The sequence below is a fragment of the Diuraphis noxia genome, unplaced genomic scaffold (assembly GCF_037042655.1).
Source record: "Diuraphis noxia isolate RWA-SAM2 unplaced genomic scaffold, SU_Dnox_SAM2 contig0004, whole genome shotgun sequence".
Classification (NCBI taxonomy): domain Eukaryota; kingdom Metazoa; phylum Arthropoda; class Insecta; order Hemiptera; family Aphididae; genus Diuraphis; species Diuraphis noxia.
In genome coordinates, this window is record NW_028301714.1 from 14639688 (window position 1) to 14660173 (window position 20486).

At 27.8% G+C, this 20486-nt stretch overlaps 3 protein-coding genes across 5 annotated transcripts; all 3 read left to right on the plus strand.

Moving 5' to 3' along the window:
- The first annotated feature begins 2869 nt into the window (after positions 1–2869).
- LOC107162549 (facilitated trehalose transporter Tret1-like) lies at positions 2870–6136 on the plus strand. Of its 2 annotated transcripts, XM_089227714.1 has the most exons (6): positions 2870–3124; positions 3205–3343; positions 4208–4593; positions 4710–5057; positions 5144–5409; positions 5895–6136. In XM_089227714.1, exons 1-6 carry the CDS (start codon positions 3053–3055, stop codon positions 6109–6111), a joined length of 1428 nt encoding a protein of 475 aa, XP_089083840.1. In that variant the 5' UTR covers positions 2870–3052; the 3' UTR covers positions 6112–6136. The 2 variants fall into 2 exon arrangements, with proteins under 2 accessions (XP_089083840.1, XP_089083841.1); XM_089227715.1 differs by lacking the exons at positions 2870–3124; positions 3205–3343 and adding an exon at positions 3719–3829.
- Positions 6137–8694: 2558 nt separating this feature from the next.
- On the plus strand, positions 8695–14078 carry LOC107171332 (facilitated trehalose transporter Tret1-like). Of its 2 annotated transcripts, none has more exons than XM_089227717.1 (6): positions 8695–8893; positions 8981–9119; positions 10976–11361; positions 11439–11789; positions 11881–12159; positions 13595–13833. In XM_089227717.1, the coding sequence occupies exons 1-5, from the start codon at positions 8834–8836 to the stop codon at positions 12148–12150; spliced, it is 1206 nt and encodes a 401-aa protein (XP_089083843.1). In that variant the 5' UTR covers positions 8695–8833; the 3' UTR covers positions 12151–12159; positions 13595–13833. The 2 variants fall into 2 exon arrangements, with proteins under 2 accessions (XP_089083843.1, XP_089083842.1); XM_089227716.1 differs by having other exon boundaries at positions 8696–8893; positions 11881–12146; positions 13595–14078.
- Positions 14079–15256: 1178 nt separating this feature from the next.
- shams (glucoside xylosyltransferase 1 shams) lies at positions 15257–18051 on the plus strand. Its single transcript, XM_015509503.2, has 7 exons — positions 15257–15750; positions 15888–16044; positions 16128–16259; positions 16328–16520; positions 16578–16727; positions 16790–16962; positions 17023–18051. The coding sequence occupies exons 1-7, from the start codon at positions 15578–15580 to the stop codon at positions 17158–17160; spliced, it is 1116 nt and encodes a 371-aa protein (XP_015364989.2). The 5' UTR covers positions 15257–15577; the 3' UTR covers positions 17161–18051.
- The last annotated feature ends 2435 nt before the right edge of the window (positions 18052–20486 follow it).

Genomic DNA, 20486 nt, shown 5'->3' on the forward strand with positions numbered 1-20486 from the left:
TCAGCTCTCATTGGCTGTATTTTGCTTTAAGAACATTATGTGTGTTCATTATTCTTTATGGAGACGTCATAAAATCTATATTAACAACTATTTACTATGAAAACATATTGGAATAATTAATTGTCATATATATTATATTTCCTATAATGATAAGCAAATATATGGCGGAAGTTGTTTGGCTGCTATTTGGTTGCATTTTATGTCTAAATATTTGTCATGTATAAAGTATAAGTCTTAAAAATTTTTTGTAATGTTTAAACTTTAAATATATCTAAATTTCTGTACATTAAAAAAAAATATTTTCTTGTTTCTGTATTGTTTCTAAAATATCTGTAATGTTTTTAAATATCTGTAATTTTTCTAAATTTCTGTAATATTTCTAAATTTCTGTAATATTTAAAGCTTTTATTTCTTAATCTTTGTAATAGTTAATAAGTTTAAATTTCTGTAATATTTAACAAATATTTTGTTGAAAAATAAATTATGGAAAGTGGGGTGAACGGACCTCTATCTACTCTAATGTATTCTTATAAACTTTTTATTTCACTTTTAGATTATCTACTTTTTTTTTTTCTAAAAATAATGTTGATGAAAATGTGGTTAGATAAAACCGCTTGAAAATTTAGTATAAGATCCATTACAGGTTGATTCTACAAATTTGTTTAATGCGTGCTAATATTCAAATTTTGATGTCATTGGATATTCACTTTCTGAAATTAATCTAGTTTATATCAATCGTAATAGCTAGGAACATTCCATTATTATACTTAAGGAAATAATCAAAATATTTAAACTCAATTTAAGCTAGATTTAGGAATTTGAAATTTTCAATTGTTTTAAATGTGTTGATAACATTTTTTATGCAACGTTGAAAAGCTTGAAAATGTAATATAATATCCCCTTTTTTTTTTTTTTTTTTTTTCTGTTTTAACCGACGACGCCGCGGGATCTGCTTTCGCATTGCTTCCGCGGCGCCGCCATCGTTTATTGACATTATCAAATATTAAAATATAATATCCCCTAAATTATTGAAAGTAAATGTACCCGATTTTTTTAAAGCGTTTAAAGTTCAAACTTTGACAAAATTCGTTAAAATCATGAAAATCTACAAATTATTTTATGGGTAGTTATAATTAATAAACCGTTTAATTTTTATGGCTTAGGCTTTAAATATAATACATCTTCCTCATAACTTGTAAGTAAATAGATAAATTGTATATTTACGCCTATATTTATATCACGATCCTGATAACATGAAGTTGGGTATTGATTCAAAAATTAATAACATAAATATTAATAATATTAACCATAATAATAATATAAATATACGCTTTTTTTAAGTTTTTTTTTCTTTGCCCAGTTTCAACAACTTAGGTTGATAATATTAATCTTGAATTGTTGAAATTTTATTAGCTTTCAACGATTTCAAATATTAATATTATACATAATATGGATAAATTACAATCGTATTTCTAGTAGAACAACTGAGATAATTTTATTGATTTTATGATTTTATCTTCAATTGAGCTCCAAAGAGTCTGACTTTGCTGGGATTTCTCTAATTTTCATAAGGTTCGAAAGTACACGAGGATGTATTAACTTTTAAAATATAAGAGGTTCTCCTCTGATTTGGCACAGTGTTGGCTTTCTCTTCGAATAAGATAACCTTTGATTATGGGACATCTTTGAGCAGTGGCGGCGTGAACATTTTTCATTCATGAAACCAAAACAATTTTTAGGAACCACCCACCCCCAAAACTGTCGGATAAATTGTTTAAGTATTAAAAGTGTTCTAAATAATTTTTCTGTCAAAAACTGTCCTTCATATATTAGATAAATCTGAGGGCTTAACAAAATAGGAATTGTTATTGAAACTTTAATTGCTGTGCGAATCTTTACTTGGTATTCCAGAATAATCAGTTGTATACTGTCTAGTGTCTTAGATAACAATGGTCAGCCTACTTTTTGCACTAGGTGGCCATACTCAAAGACTTTGAGTCACCTATACGTTGTAAATATGCTATTATAATAATATGATAAATACAATTTTTTCGGTAAAAATGTATTCAAGCAACTGAATCACTAATGACATAAATAGTAAAATATAAAAATATCATACAATATATTTACCAGTTATACAAGCTGATAAATCATAAATTAAAAAAAAAAAATGTTGTAAAAATCTTAAACCATGTAAACATACCACAACTGTAACTAATGGCCATGTAGTTGCCGAGTTTTTATTTGATCAATAAAAAAAAAAAAAAAAATCATAAATTTTTGGCTCAAAATTGTTTTTGGTATACAAATAATTGTCTTTAAATTCAAATCTCTGGAAGGGGACTTAAAAATGCTTTTTATATTATGATACCAAGGTTTTTCAAGTTTCTAGCTACATAGTTTAGGCTCTACATTGATCAATCAGTAAACGTTTGATTATAATATATTTACATAATATGATACACTATATTATGGATATTATATAAACAAATTCATATAGATATACAATTTATATAATATATACTAAAGTATATGTGTATATATATATAATATATAGATATACTATATGTGTTAGTGTTATATAATTTAAATGTGTTGGTTTCTTGATTAATAACATTCAATTACGGATATAATTAATGTTATGAATGATTAGTACAATTAACGGTAGTATAATAATTGTGAATAAAATAATAAAAATACATGTTTTATCATTTATGGACCTTAAACCTGAATATTTAAAATGTTATCTGAATGGAGTTATTTCGTAGAAATTAAAAATTTATCTACAAGCCTTTAACTTAAAATAATATTTTATATGTTGAATCAATTAGTATTCATTAGCATTTGTTGTATTGTTTTGTTTCATAAATTATAATGTTACTTACGTAGTTGGTGTTGTTTAAACATATTATGTAGTGTTCACATTAAAAATTCAATTCAATAATTATTAAGTTGAATTGCTTTTTTTAATTTATAAATATAACAAATTTATACACATTATATATATATATATTGTATTAACTTTATACTATTATATCACCTACCTCCCTAAATGTCCAGTAAAATTGACATCGATGGAGACTATTCTGCAAAAAACTATGGCGCGATGTCGACATTGGCACAAGTTAGTACATCAACGAATTAACTAACATAACAATAATAATTATATACTAATAAATCATCTAAACTCAAAATACGTTATAGGTGTGCGCCACTATAGCACAGAGTTTCTTATTAGTTGGATTGGGCATGGAATTGACGATGTCAACGATAGTAATTCAAGATTTGTATAAAAATCCAAAAAGTGATTTCTCATTGACAACGGAACAAGTATCGTGGTACGGTAAGCATAATAATATTATGTATGCACTTGTTCTTTTAGTTTCGTTTTTATATTATTTTCATTTCGACGGTTATTACTTAAAACTATACTTATTATATGAACTGAAAATTATCATATCTAAATACATTTAATAATAATAATAATATTTTCCTTATTACGGAAATAAATTCCAATTACAGTTTTTTTTTCTGCAAGTATCAAACTTATACGGAACTTAAACTAAGCTAACCAGTGATTATTCCCTGCAGTTTCAATGAACATTAAATTATACTAGTATATAACAAATACATAATATCATTATATAATAATGTGTTATATATTAATTTGATAACATCTAAAAACCCCACACTTTATCAGTTTATTTTATTATATAGTAAACACGTTCTAAGTGTGAGGTATAACCATAATTACAATGTTTTTAATCTACAGATGTCTAGATATATCTAGATGTAATGTTAGCAAACTTTAACCAAGTTCACCAAAATGGTAAGTTGAAGCATTTAATTTCGATTTTAAATTACGACCCAAAATTAAAGAAGGTCCACCTATAAGACATGTGGGTATCACACCGCCGTACAGTAGGTGTCAATAGTGGGTCATTATAATGGATGAACTAATTTGAACAATAGAATAAATAATATATAAATGAAAATTTATCTATTTTATAAATAATACAAAATTATTAATATCTGTATTCTAAAATTACTAACAAATCTAAATGAATCAAACCTTCCAAATACGTTTTAATAAAAAACAAAAAACAAATTTATAAACAGCTGCAGGAACACGCTTATATTTTAATCGGTCATGCATATGATGATTTTACCAACTAATATATTACTTTGTTTATAATCATGTATACAGGGAGTATATTATTTGTATTTCATCCGACCGGAAGTTTTCTATCGGGATTCCTGCAGGAAAGATTCGGAAGGAAACGGTGCATGGTATTAGCCAACATTCCCAGTATTTTCGGGTGGATAATGCTATACAAAACACACTCGGTGGTTTCACTTTACGCGTCCACCGTGCTGATGGGCTTGAGCATAGGATTCAGTGAAGCCCCGATATTGTCATATGTGGGAGAAATAACCGAACCGAGACTCAGAGGATCAATGGCTTCGTTGGCGTCCACAGCGGGCATGTTGGGAATGTTGTTGACTTACATTTTGGGATATTTTTTTGAATGGAGAATCGTCGCATTACTGAGCACACTATGTCCAATCACGTGCATATGCCTCGTTATGTTGGTATGTTAATTAAATAATATTCGATAGGTTCCAGAAGGTGTCTGGCCTATACTGCAGTTCTATAAATACGTTGTACGGTTTTATATCTTTTTTTCATTTGAATTTTGGTTGTTTAGATTCCGGAATCTCCTTTATGGTTGATCGCCAACGGCAAAAACGAAAAGGCTAAAAATTCCCTGTGTTGGTTAAGAGGATGGGTGAAACCCGAGATGGTCAAAGTCGAACTTCTCGAGCTCATTCGGTATAACGAAGTATCTGGAACTCGAAATGGCAATTTAAACATTGAAAATGACAGTATATTTTCAAAATTAGCACAGCTTATAGATCCGTCCGTTTACAGACCATTCAGATTAGTGATGATTGTTTTTTTTATTTCCTACATAATCTGTCTTTTACCTGTCAAACCATATTTTAGCCAAATTATGAATGAAGTTGGTTTATCAGAAGATCGAAGTTTGTTGTTTGTATGAAAATACATTATATCACACAAATAATAATCATTCACATTTAAGTATCTGATTGGATTAATATTATATATTTTCGTTCTAAGGTTGTTTTCGCCGTCCTACAAATCGTCGGATGCATAGTACTAGTTTTATCCGTCAAACACTTGGGGAAAAGATTTTTGGCCGTAATGTCAGTTTCGATAACTACTGTTTTGCTAATTTCATTTAGTTTATATATTATGGCATTGAAAAAAGGTTACACCACATCAATGCCTTGGATTCCCACAATGATATTAAGCGGAATTTCCTTGTTCGGAACTTCTATCAGCACTTTACCCTGGATGTTAATCAGTGAAATCTTTCCTAACAAGTAAATCTCATAAATACAAATACATATTTAAATTTTAGGAAACAACATCTTAATGGTTTTCGTATCGATAAGCTAATTGTGATTTTTAAAATTTAAAACTGAATAATCTTTTTGAGTCAATCGATTTTAAAACGATTGGTAATAATATTATTTTAGAGAATATAGGTAATAAAAACGTAGAACAGATGACTCTAGGAACTAATATTAAGCTTGCTAGTTTTCATGATATGTATTATGTTACAATAAGCTTAATAATTCCAGTTAATTTTGTTTTTAAATTAAAATATCGTTACAGTACGCATTGCAATTCGTTTTTGGTATTGTTTCTTTTTAAATTTATATATAACAACTTTATTAGACGGACTGCTTTTTTCGTTTGATAAATTAATAACCATAATGATTTCTATCAATACTTACCTACATTAAGATATGTATATAATAGTTATTCAAGTCATTAATTGTATTTAAAACCATTATTTTTACAGAAGCCGAGGAGTCGCTGCTGGATCATGTGCAGCTTCATCGTATTTGTTAATGTTCATACTAACCAAATCATATTTAACAATTGAAATTAATTTAACCTTGGAGTACACCATGCTTCTATTTGGTGGTATTGGGCTTATTGGATTGATCTACTTGTATTTTTATTTGCCGGAAACTGAAAAAAAAACACTGTTAGAAATTGAAGAGTATTTCAAATAAAATGTAGATAGTGTTTTATAATTAATTAATTGTATTGTATGTTTAAATAATAATATATTTGAGATTAGAAAAAAAATCCACATAATGTTTTACCAAAAAGTATACCTAAAGTAAAGATCAAATTGTATACCTATTTGTATATTATTGAGTTTTGAGATTTATTTATGATATATAAGTGGAAGTAGCTTTAGTAACCTAGTTCCATAAAATTAAAGCTAAAAGTGATGTTATCAACAGTATATATTGCTATAATTAATACTCTTCAGTGATCGTCTTATCACAATTCACAATATTGCTTTACAAAATAATAATTTGGCGTAATCAAAACTTGATTAATAATCTTTATATTATATAATGTTCTGTGACTTTATTTTTTATCTAACGTACAAATTCAATTTATTGTACAATAAATACTATACCTAGGTACTAATTGTATTGTAAGTGTTAATTAATAATTATATCACTATTATGTTACATAGGTAGTAGTTACCTACTATAATAAGTTATGCCATAGGTATTAGATTATTATAAAACCTTTGACTGCGTTATTTCGTTGTTTTTTGTGGATAAAATAAATACGTGGAGTGTTAGAGGATGTTCTATATACTATAGTACAATACTATAATAAGACATAAGTGTTGATTTATAAAATATTATGTCAGTTATTTTTGTATAAAAGATGATTTTTTTCATAAACGATTAATTAAAAACATTTGTATTAGCTTTGAGAGCACTACAAGGTTTCTTATACTCCTAACAAAGTGTCGTGCACATTACAATTTATATTATAATGAAATGATATATATATATATATATGATTAAGTACAGTTTAATAATTATTAATAAAAACTAGGCACAATATTTGTAAATCAGATATACGTAAATAAAGAAGATCATCGAAATCCATAAATACTATAGCTCGTATTAGTATCATTATTAATTTATTATGCTTATGTCTTATAACATTGTATCAAACATAAATAATTTGAAACAGTGCATCCTAAAATGTTGAATGTGAAACTGTGAGTGATAAGGATGCAATTATTATTGAGCAAAAAGAGATAACTACTTAATCATATTTTGGCAAAAGGATTACCTCTCATTTTATAGGAGTCAAATTTATTATATTATTTGGGAGTACTTGAATTGTCTCCAACAGTTCAACATCATACCTATGTATTACGATCTATTTATTATGTCATTATGATATTCTATCGGTTATTACCAATGAAATAAATTACTGTAATAACTGAAAAATAACTTTTTTTTTCAATTATTACATCATAATTATATTTCAACAATTTATTTTAGGTGCGTTTCGCCAGCACTGTCACTTTCGAATTTTAATATCAAACATCGACATTAATTGAGCGTCTTCAAAATCGTTCAAATTCATTAAAAATATAAACGTTCACGTTCTATTTTAAAAAATGAGCGACGTTCGCGTATCGTTCACTAACTATGAACGTGAACGTGTGGACATGTGCGTTCATGAACGACGTTCTTTCCAAACACTGATTCTACCTACTACCTACCATCTACATCCCGTGCATATTTTTAATAGGAAAGTTAGGTGTGAAAACAATAAAGTTACCTATATATTCTATTACAATTGTAATGATATGCTCACACATCATTATAACAATTATTACCAACTATGCTAAAATATAACATTAATAAATTACAGCCAGATTGTTAAGTGTAACATTTGAACACTCGCGCAATAAAACTTTATGACTGCTGAAAACAATGATTCATATTATACGATCACGGATTGAGAAATTAACACCTGTATGTATAACAGTAAAACTTAAAGCGTATGGCGTTTTTAGAAAAGGTTTAGTCGTATAAGGTCTTTGGCCTTTGCTGCCGAAGAGAAAACTAGTGTTTGGAAGCACAAAAACATTTTATAAGGCCGTGAGAGTGGCCTCTCTGGTCAACATAGCCGTTTGGTCTCAGGATATTACACTTCTGTTTTGGTAACTTAACTGTATACAAACGTTAGGATTATAAAGCTGACCATCAGCATATTGTGGTTAACTTTACATGATTAATAATTTAATTAACATTATAATTTACTCCCGTAGAAAATATTTCTAATATTTTACAAAATATACTCTCGTTTCTAGCATTATTCTGTTATTTTACACATTCTCAAGTCTCCCATTAATTATGATAAAAATCAATACCTCCGTCTTTGAATATTGTCTGTTAATTAGATCCCCTCTTCTTCTTTTATTCATAGCAAAATAAAAAATTTAGATGTGTCTAACTTATTTATTACTTAATTGTATTGTATTGTTTTTATTATCTGCTTTTTTTTTTACTATTTAAACTTTACAGATTTTAATCAATATATAAAAATAAAATAGTATCATTATATACATTAGTTCTATAACTTAAATAATATTAAGATTGTATTGTCTATAGTCTATAGTCTATAGTCTATAGTCTATAGCCTATACTATTTATGATTTACAATGCTTACCAATAAAACCATTCAAAGATTATTCCTATCAATAGTAGTGTATTTTTCAATTAGAAAAACTTCTAATGTTTAATGACGTGTTTGATATCGGTTGATGGTTTGTAGATATTGTATAATGATATTGACAGTTGATTTTAGTATTTATCAAATTACTTACTCGTACGTATAGATTCAGATTTCTATTCAATTTTTTTATAGCATTGTAATTTGTAGTTCTACTTAAACGACACATCAATGACGTTTAAAAATGAAAATACTTCGAAAACCTACGGAACAAAAGCAACGGTCGCACAAGTTTGTAAAACAATTATATATTATTATGTATACAAATATAACAGAACAAAACATGTCTACAACACATTTCGCATTAAAATATTACAGGTTTTCGCAACAATAGCGCAGAGCTTTCTATTAGTTGGATTGGGTATGGAATTAGGAATACCCACGGTTGTTATACAACAATTATATCAAAATTCAAATAGTGAATTCTCATTAACATTAACAGAAATCTCATGGTATGGTTAGTATGAACAATAATAAATTGAAGTGTTGATACTTTAATAGATAACTTATATATATATACCTGCAAAGCAACGGGAATAGTATTATAATCTTAATTTTGAGAATTTTGTTCATTAGAACATTTTTATATATTTTAAATGTGATCATAAAAATGTACTCCTAACAAAAAAGTTTGATGTATTTCAACATTGTCATTTATATTGGATTCTGATGGGAGCAAGAATCAAGTAGTATAGTAATCTGATATTTGGGTAGTTTTTATTTTTGTATACTTTACCATGTTTAGAGCAGAACACATTTCGCTTTAATATCAACTTTAAGTATGATTTCTTATCAAATGTTTTCTAGTTGATATCATAGATAAAATGTTAAGAATTTAGAGTGAGCTCTTATACTTTTCTTTATAATTAGGAAAACAATATAGATCATCGTGTATAAAATACTTAATATTATAAACGAAACACAATAATATGTTCATATTTTAACATAAATCGAAATTTGTTTTTTTTTAATTCAGTAAGAAATAACCTTAGAAACTTGATATTTTCATATTTTGTAAATATAATATGATTTTATAAATATTAAGTATTTTTTAAGTTATAATTTAAGACTTAGTTTTTTTTCATTTTTATTGCTGTTGAAAATATTGTATTATATTGATTTATTAGCGTTGCGATTATAGAACACGACAAAACAATTTCAAAGTAATAATTTAATAAAAAGATTTGATGATTTATCTATATTCGTTCATAAAATTGAAATCGGTACACTTGTAATATACAAGCTTTACTTTATAGTATCTCATGTAGTAGTACGCGCCTAATGAATGTTATACAGGATGATCTAATAATCACAACTTTATTCAACCATTTTTAACGTTCATTGCTGCTTCTTTAGTTACTGTAATTTCAATTAGACTTGATAAAATTACTCCAACGTTTCATGCGTCTTCTTTTAAGTAGTTAACTATCTTGAATCGGTCCCGAATCCACACCGACAAAATATTTCAGATTTGTCTCAGATTACCATTGTAATTTCCAATGAAATCCCGCATTTCGATGCAAGATTTTGACTTGTGCCCCCCTTGGCATACAGATAATCCTTTCTATTTTTTGTTTGATAAAAGGTATGCCTAGTCTCATAGAACGATTGTTAAGCTTAAAATATTTTTTCAAAATTGCCGTTAAAATATCATACTTTATATGTTCAGTGTGCTAGGAATAGTAGGAACACATAAAATAAATAATAATTATGGATTTCTTCGATGACTTATTATGATAAAAATTAAGCACTCTTTTACTACACTTTACGTGATATTTTAATAATATACGGGATAATTCAACAATCATGATCATTTCTATTTTTTATTTTATAGAAATTGTATTGAAATTCTAATTTTCTAACACTACATTCTCAAATACTTTTTTACGTCATCTAAATAGTAAATATTATATTGGGTTGATACGAACTTGGTATTCTCAAATGATTATCAGTGTATCACCTTCAGAAGCTAAAAATAGATCAAATTAAAAAAAAAATTGTTTATTTACATACCTACCAGCATAGATGCATTAACATTTAAAAAAAAAATCAAGCATCTAAAAATGTACAATGAAAAACAAATGATTTTCATTTGAAATAAAGGATATTAAAAGATACTATAAAAATTCAAGTATTTTCAAATATTATGCTTCTTAAGAATATACTTAATAACATCAAAAATCATAATTTGAAATACATGTTTATTGCATATGAATAAAAAGTGGGGTGAATATTCATGGTAAATCAAAAAAACACATACCTACTCCACTACATTTGTACTGTATTTAATTTCGTTAACAATTATTATAATAGGAAGTTTATTATGTATATTTCATCCGGTCGGAAGTCTTCTTTCGGGATTCCTGCAGGAAAGGTTTGGAAGAAAACAATGCATAATTTTCGCCAACTTCCCCAGTATTTTGGGTTGGATTTCATTATACTACACGCACTCTGTGGTTTCACTTTACATGTCGACCGTACTAATGGGATTGAGCATAGGATTCAGCGAAGCCCCGATATTTTCTTACGTAGGAGAAATAACTGAACCGAGGCTCAGGGGAACGATGGCTTCGTTGACATCTACAGCTCCTATGTTCGGAGCATCGTTATTATTCACTTTGGGGTATTTATTTGAATGGCAAACTGTCGCATTGCTGAGTACAATTAGTCCGATCACCAGTATATGCCTTGTCATGTTGGTATGTTTTTATTATTTGTTTTTTTTTTTTTGTCCACATATTTAAATCAAATATATCTGTCTCCATTTTGTTTTTAGATTCCAGAGTCCCCTATATGGTTGATTTCTAAAGGAGAAACTGAAAAAGCCGAAAAGGCTTTGTGTTGGTTAAGAGGATGGGTGAAACCTGAAGAGGTCAAAACAGAATACCTCGAACTTGTCCGCTATAATGAATTATCTGGAACTCAACGGATAGCACCTGATGCCAACCATCATAAAAATTTCTTTTCAAAATTATCCCAATTTAAGGACCCGTCGGTATTCAGACCTCTTGGACTAATCATATTTTATTTCTTCGTTTCCATTTTGGTGAGCGGCATACCTTGTAGACCGTTTATCAGTAAGATTATGATAGAAGTGGGTTTATCGAATAATCAAAGTTTGTTACTGGTAAATATATCACCACTGTATCATTGTTTATAATAAACACCAAAAGGTACAATAATGTACAATAATGTATAATATATTTTTATTTTTTTAGGTTGTTTTCGCTTTACTATCAAATATCGGATGCGTGATTGTAGTCTTGATCGTCCATTATCTAGGAAAAAGATTTTTGACTAATTTGACATTTTCATTTAACACATTATTACTGTTTCTATTCGGAATTTACATTATAGCCATTAAGAACGGCTATATCTGCTCAACTCCTTGGATTCCTACAACTATATTATGCGGCATTTACTTTTTTGGAGGTTCAATTATTATTTTGCCATGGATGGTACTAGGTGAAGTTTTTCCGAACAAGTAGGTACACTAGGTACAGCCAACAAAAATCTAATGTACGTCCACATAGGCATTGGTGCAACTAAAATATATTTTCGTTGGGGGGAGGGGGGGTTATACATATTAAAAAAATAAATAATCAAAAAAAAACTTCACTTTGAAATTTGAATTTTAGAATCATTTGTGGGAGTTGGGTATTACAACCCCACCCCCGCCCCACCACATGGTTGCGACACTGCACATAGGTTAGTATACCTATATGGGCTATATGTTTAAAACTAAAATTGTAATAGTCCTGTAAGTAAAATAATTGAGGTCACGGGCGGCATCGCTCTTTGGGCATTTCGCGATGTCTGGAGAGAGAGGCCGCCGGCCCCCAACCGGACATGGCAGAAACCCACGGGTGCCCATTCAAAATTCTGCCAAAAACCCACGAGTTAAAACCTTACAGTACCTTCCCCTACAGTTCCCCAGGCTAATGACCTCAGTTGTCGAAGCCCTAACCATAAAAAAAAAAAATTGAATAAAATCGGAGCTCAGCCAGAATTGTTTGGGATAGATACCTACCTAAAAAGGTAGGTAGGTAAGTACCTAAAAAAGTACACTATTCGTTGGGATAATAGATTAATACTCCCAGTCAAGTTTCACTAAGGGGTGGCTTTTTATTCAAAATTTGAATTTTATTCTGTCATTATAATTTATATTATTACTTTTTCAAAAAGTCTTTTTGGGCTAAGAAGTACAGAATGTGTATCTGATTTTTAATGTAAAAAAAGAAGATAAGAGTGTTATAAAAACATTGTTATTATACCTAAATTAAAAAACGAAATTAACATAATATATAATTCTAATTACTCTAATCCATCAGTTAATATTATTTGAAAAATAGTATTACCTATAAGATGTTTTAATAAAATCAGTTGAGAATGCTAACGACCATACCACGTTGACTACATCAGTTCTTGCCTTAATCACTGAAGTTAAGTAACGTCGGGTGTAGTTAGTATTTGGATGCGTGATCGTTATTTTTTATTATATATATATATATATATATATATATATATATATATATATATTTGATATTTTTTACAAATGATTAACTTCACACATAAAACTTTGAGGATATAGTTTAATTTATCGTGTGGTTACGAAAAAAAAAATAAAAAAAATATTATGATATATACTTTGATTTAAGATGTGTATACTAGTATACTGTATATTATATATAATGAATTTTAATAAACACTAAAATAAGATTCTATGAATGACTAGTTAATTTTCTATAATTAAGTATGCTTTCCCGTAAAAATTTAATAAAGTGTAATTACCTTATTTTTTTAAATTAAATATAAATTATAATTATTGCATATATTTTATTTTTTGAATTAAATCAATTATATTTATTAAATACTTATATCATTATTACATACTATAAGTATATGATTAAATTACAACTTTTTTTTTTACAGAAGTCGAGGAATCGCCATTGGTTTATCTGCAGGATTGGTATATTTACTAATATTTACGTTAACAAAATTATACTTAGCAATAGAGACCCTATTAACCTTGGAATACACGATGATTTTCTTTGGTTGTATTGGATTTCTTGGATCACTCTACTTATACTTTTATTTACCAGAAACAGAGAATAAAACACTATTAGAAATCGAAGATAATTTTTTATAAATATTAAATTATTTTATTTTAAGATGAAGACTACTATATAATTCCTACCCAGTGGCAGTTATTAAGCAATCATACAAAATATTGGTACACAATTTTGAATTTCACCATAAACCACCAAATTACCATTAATCAACTATTAATTTAAAGATTATTTTAATATTTTTCTATTTTATTATTTTAAAAGCATAAAAAATTCAGAAGATTATCATAAATACGTTGCAATATGTTTTGAAACTTGTGAATAAATATATTTATTCTTCTTATAAATGGAAAACATTTTTTCGATTGAAACTTGGTTGGGTTCGTTGTTCATACTTCATATCTACTTCATAGACTTAGAAACGGACAATGGATAGTTTATTAATGATAGCCCTGAAATCTGTCAACAATAAACTAAAAATCACTACAATGAGTCTATTAAAGTATTGAACAATATGGTAGGCATCTTGAAATAGACAAAAAATGTAAATGTATAATATTTAAACATGTTGCAATATGTATGAAAATTCTGCGATTTAAAGCTTATTATAACATTTATTTTGTCGACTGTAGTACCTACTGCACTACATATTTTCCAAGAGTACCTAGTATACTACGTATGTCATGTGTCATGTCCATCTACACAGCTATAATCGACATAAAACCAATAAGTACGCTGTATGTTGAGTGGTAGGTACTTAACTATTGCAGTATTATGGTATGAGGGTATGAATGTAGGATAGTGTTCCCAGTTTTCCTATCTAGTTTCCATCATATTCCCTGAACTAGGTACCTACCTATTATTTTTTTTAACGCAGTGGCGTTATAATAACTATTAAAAGATAAATATTATCTCAATTTATGAAACGAAGGATTTATGTCCGTTCACCATACTATAAAATCGTGAAACTTACCAACATATTTTTATTTTTTAATACAATCACTCCCCAGTCTCGCTCACCCTTGAAATTTCTGTGCACAAATTTTACGCCCTTGTCATAAATAATATTGTCTCAATTCTCAAAACAGTTTGAACATCGTTAAGACTATTAAGAGTAACAATTTTTATTTTATTTTAAAAGTCGAATACAAAGTTAAATAGTAATAAAATATAAAACCTTTGAGTCAAACCCTAAAAATATCGTCTTAAATTTTTATAATAGGTAATTTTATTCTGAGATTAGGTACCAGCCGACGGAAAAATCATAAAAAACGATTTTAGGTGAAATTGATAAATCTATGTTGCACGTATGTCTGAAAGAGAAAACAAATATTGTGTTGACAATTATTAATGACTGCTTGACAAACAGGAAGTCAATTTTTATTAATTCTGTTATCGGTTAACTGTTAACGGCGTTACCGTTAAATAAATTCTAACGGAATATGTACTATGTTATCACATATAATCATACATGTTATCAGTAGAAACGTTATCAAGCTTATACCTTTTATACTTTTGTCTTTTATAGTAATGTAGTTTTGTTTTTGTCTCTTTTGACTTTTTGTTCAGTATTTCCTTGTTCTACCCTAAGTAATTTTTATTAATTGGGATAACATTTTTAAATGTTAAGTATTACACTGTATTAATTACTATTTTTAAAATAAGGTTGCATTTCTGATACGGAAGAATTTTAAAACCATTTCTTCTGTTAATGCCATGTCATTGTTCGCTCAAATTCATCTTTTATCTAATGTCTAGTCCTCGATACGATAAACAGTGTGCGATTGCAGTAGAATAAATCTTATGTATTCTTTTTCGTGAATGTGTTTGAACAACATCTAATGCGATGGTACGACTGAAATTGTCATGTCTGTTTCTGTGCATTACTGGGTTCTCGATCGTTACATTGCTGTGCTTGTATCTGCCTGACAAACCTATAATGTATAACATTGGTAGGTTTTCGGCGCTTAATACCAGTATTTTACTCGGCAGCCATTCGGTTCAACTGTTTCACACCAAGTAAGACAAATTACACATCATTGCAATCTATTTTATTTTTACATATCTCATACAATAATCAATCACTGTAAATACAATTTCAATTTACTTGATATTTGTCGTTTACATAAGTTTATATTAACATTTACTGTCTGCAGGAAAAATGAGGAAGTTGTCATAGCTGTCGTGATTTGTGGAAATCGTACATCTGAAGCACTAGTTATGATTAAATCAGCAATTGTCTTTCGAGGTAATTCAGATCTGAGAATTGTTGTAATTGCTGAAAAAAACATTCAGCAGGAATTTGATGAGACAGTGAGTATTGTTTGACATGACCTAATACTAAGTACCACTGTCATAGAGAATGCATTATGTATTGCTTATGGCTTCTGTTTTAGTTACGTGATTGGAGACTGTTGACTAATGATTCATTTTCTTATGAGATACACACTATTATTTTTCCTAAACAACACTCTGATGAATGGAGAAAACTATTTCAGCCATGTGCATCTGAACGTCTTTTTTTACCAGTAAATATGGTTCAAATTGATGTACTAACATATAACATTTGTAAATTTTTTTCTATCTAAAATTTCAGACGGTTTTAAATCATTTAGACTCAATTCTCTATGTAGACACTGATACCTTATTCTTAAGCAGTGTGGAAGAAGTGTGGAAACATTTTTCTCAAATGAATTCTTCCCAGTTGGCTGCAATGGTACCTGAACATGAAGACATGAATGTTGGGTGGTACAATAGATTTGCCAATCATCCATACTATGGAAAATTAGGTTAGTGTCGATATAAAATGTGTAGCCAAATATTGTTGTACATAATATATATTTTAGGATTAAATTCTGGTGTAATGTTAATGAATCTCACTCGTATGAGAGAATTTGATTGGATAAGTCGACTAGCACCAGTTTTGGAAAAATATAGACTATACCTTACTTGGGGAGATCAAGATATTATAAATGTAATTTTTCACGATCATCCAGGTAAGTTATCATAAAACAATGGCTTAGTATATTTTTAACATCATTGTTATTACTTATTTTAGATAAGGTTTATGTTTATCCGTGCCGTTATAATTATCGCTCTGATCATTGTATGTATATGAGCAACTGCAAGTCAGCTGAAGAAGACGGAGTGGCAGTACTTCACGGATCTCGTTCTACATTTCAGACTAACAAACAGCCTGCATTCCGTGCATTATTTAATGCCATGTCCCAAGTATGTGTTACTTCAAATTAATTATAAAAAATATTTGTTAAAATAAATTTTATTTTACAGTATCAACTTGGAAGTGATCCAGTTAAATATCTCTTGGAGGCATCTGCCAGTCTACTGAATGAGACTACATCAACTAATTGCGGACGTCTTGCTCCCATATTTACTCACAATATGAGACTCATGTTTCAAACAGTATGACAAAATTAATTTTAGTATCAAGATAAAAGTGACAAATCACTTATTAAGCTGATATTAATAATTTTGGATCACAAATTTTATCTATATTTATTTGAATTAAAATAGTTAAATATGTGAAACGTAAAACCAAATAAGATCTCAAATATTTTTCTATTACTATAATTTGATATTTTATTTTTAGTTAATACATGATTTAAAAATACTTTTATCATATTTTCTACAAGTAATTTAGATACTAAATGACTTATTTATTATTTAATGCCACATTATGACGTTAATACCAAATTCAGAAATTTTTTAGTATTGTAAAATTTTATTTTTGTTAAAACTACATTTATTTACTATACATAGGTCATATTTACTAGGTACCAATGTTTATTATTTATATTATCATAATTTTTTTTTAACCCGGTACTGTGTGGTAGGAGTAGTTGGTTGGAAACGTTTTTGTAAAGATTTGTTGCTAAAAACCCTGACAATTCATCTGGGAGCTAGCAAAATTGGCCGGTACATACACTCAAACCGTTTCTGAAGTTGAGTGTATGACCGCGTCATATCAAGCTAAAATTATAATTTATTTTTGAAATATCATTTAGTTTTTAAATTTTAAAAATCATTTAAGTATTATTATTTTTTTTTTTACATAAAATGTATTTTATTGATTCTTTAAATTTGTATTGTATTAATTTATTACTTACTTTAATCTGTGATAAATAATTTTATATCGTACATTTTAAGTAAAAAAAAAAGTATTTTAGGCGCATATTATTGTATTATTACTAACACATCTTTATTAGTTAATATTTTATTTCAATTGATTTTAAAATTTATCAAAAAAATGTATACCAAAATGTTTTTGTTATCAAATAATAAATGTAATTAAATTATAAATGTATAATGAATTCTATTTATATCCATTTTCTCTACCTGATTTAAGATTACTAAAATTGATTTTTGTATTTGGCTTAATTCTGTTTGAAAGAAGTTTTAAAGCTTTTGAATTAAAAGAATATGAATCATAAAAGTAATGGATGTTTATAATACTAACTTTCCCCAAATTCGAAAACATTACAGCTTAATATCATATTGTATTTTGCTTGTATCGTGTTTATTTTAGATTTACATTTGTTTAAAATAAAATAAAGCAGTATTATTTATTATTTGATATTATGACTTGAAATTGTATATAAAAATGATATTTACTAAAAAGTCAAGTTTTAACATATAATATATATTTAATTTTCAAGAATCTATGTAAAATACTAATTATTGGTGAGATAGACTGTACTCATTAACAATAGTGTCATTAAATAGAAAAGGATACCATACCATTAATGCTCAATTAGTTAATGATTCTATTAATAATTACAGTTGAAATACTAATACTTTAATACTTTAATACTAATACTTTTTTAATTTGTATACTTATTTCAGTTTTCTGGTTTCTATGTATTCAAATAAAAACTAGTAATGTTTAAATAGACATACAAGCCTTATGGTTACAAATGTATAATTATTATAAATTATATTACATATTAAATAATAATCGATTCTATATATTATAATTAATAATAATCAATTCTATAAAATAAAATTAATAATAATCAATTCTATAATATATAATAAATAATAATCAATTCTATAAAATATAAAAATAATATTGTAATTGTTTCATCAAATACTATATTAAATAGATTAGTTGATTTTTTTCCACCAATTTTCATTTCATTTTTCTTTAACTGAATGTTTTTACCATTTGTATTGGACTTTGTATGAATCCAAAACTGTCATTATTTTGATTAGAGTTAAAATAAAACAAAATTCAGTAGGTACAAAATTAATACATGTTTTTAAATTATACTTACTTTTTTCCACTTGTCTGCATTTTTATTCGCACCAAATGTACTATTAAGTTCCACAGCAATTTCATTCCAAAGCAAATTCGCCTGTTTGTGGGTAACAATTGGACCAAATTTTCTGTTTTGAAGCTCAGGGTGATCTTCTATAAAGTTGACCAGCACATATTTTTGTTTTGCTGATACTAATTTTTCTTCATATTTTTTGTGTACTTTCTTCATATTATTTTGATTCAAAAAAGAGCGATTAAAAAACTAAGTAAAACTGATAGTATTTGCCACGTTTGAAATGTTTAGCTGTAATTACTTAAGTACCTACCTACAAACACAGTAACGTCAAAAATACACTAACGCTATTATTGGTAAATATTTTCCAAGCTCTTAAATAATTAACTGCATAATATTGTAACAATCGCATTATCTGTGGACCGTAGTCCATAAATAATTGTTTTCAGCCGGATAAATGTTTGTTTTATTGAATAATTACCAATTAAGTGATACGATTTCGATGATTAAAAACATCATGATCAAAAATCACGGAGACTATAGATTAAGGAGACATGGTGACCAATTTAATATTCCATACGGCCACCTGTTTTATAAAGATGTTGTATGATGAGTCGAATCACACGATTAAACAGCCACAGGCCGCTGTGGTCGCATTGGTTCCTATACTTTAACAACCTTCGTAGTAGGTATGGTGATTGGTGACAAATAGTGACTGGACGACCAGAAGATCACACAAAGTGGTAGTCACATCTCGCTCATCCACACAATTACAATTATCTGGACTTGATCAATTTTCATTTGATAGTTATTTTGGACATAAAATAAAATATATTGTATAAAATTCAACTACAATTTCTACAAGTGATGATGTCTCATTGAACATAATTTCCTTGATTCTCCAACCGGGGATCGTTAGGTTAGGTTAGGTTAGGTTACCTACCTAATTCGTTGGAATATATTTTGAAAATTAAAGTAGATTTTTAGGTAAGTATATGAAAATTTAGTGAAAATTTCAAGTCCTTACAGTCGCTCATTTTTTAGGTACAAAAAAAACGAAATTAATTCTTTCTAATTGTTGATATATCATCATTCATCATATATGTATTATATTATTATGTTACCTATACGTTGTACAGCAAATAGCCATACATGTAGGTATACCTATGATAAATATTTGATAAGTAGAATAACTTAATTATACAACAGAAATAAATAATTTCCTATAAAAATAAAAAAATAATTCAAAAATTAAAAATATTCTAGACTAGGTAATGAAATTTAAATAAAATATACTTGTTAATACGTAGTATTGGCTTACTGCTTGTCTGCGCTCGGAATTGTTTCTCGTACACAAAAATAATATTCAATCTTCAATGATATAGGTATCATTGGATTTAATTTTAACCCATCCATTGTCGTAACACTCTAACCCATTTACCCACCTTTTTTTAAATTACAAAG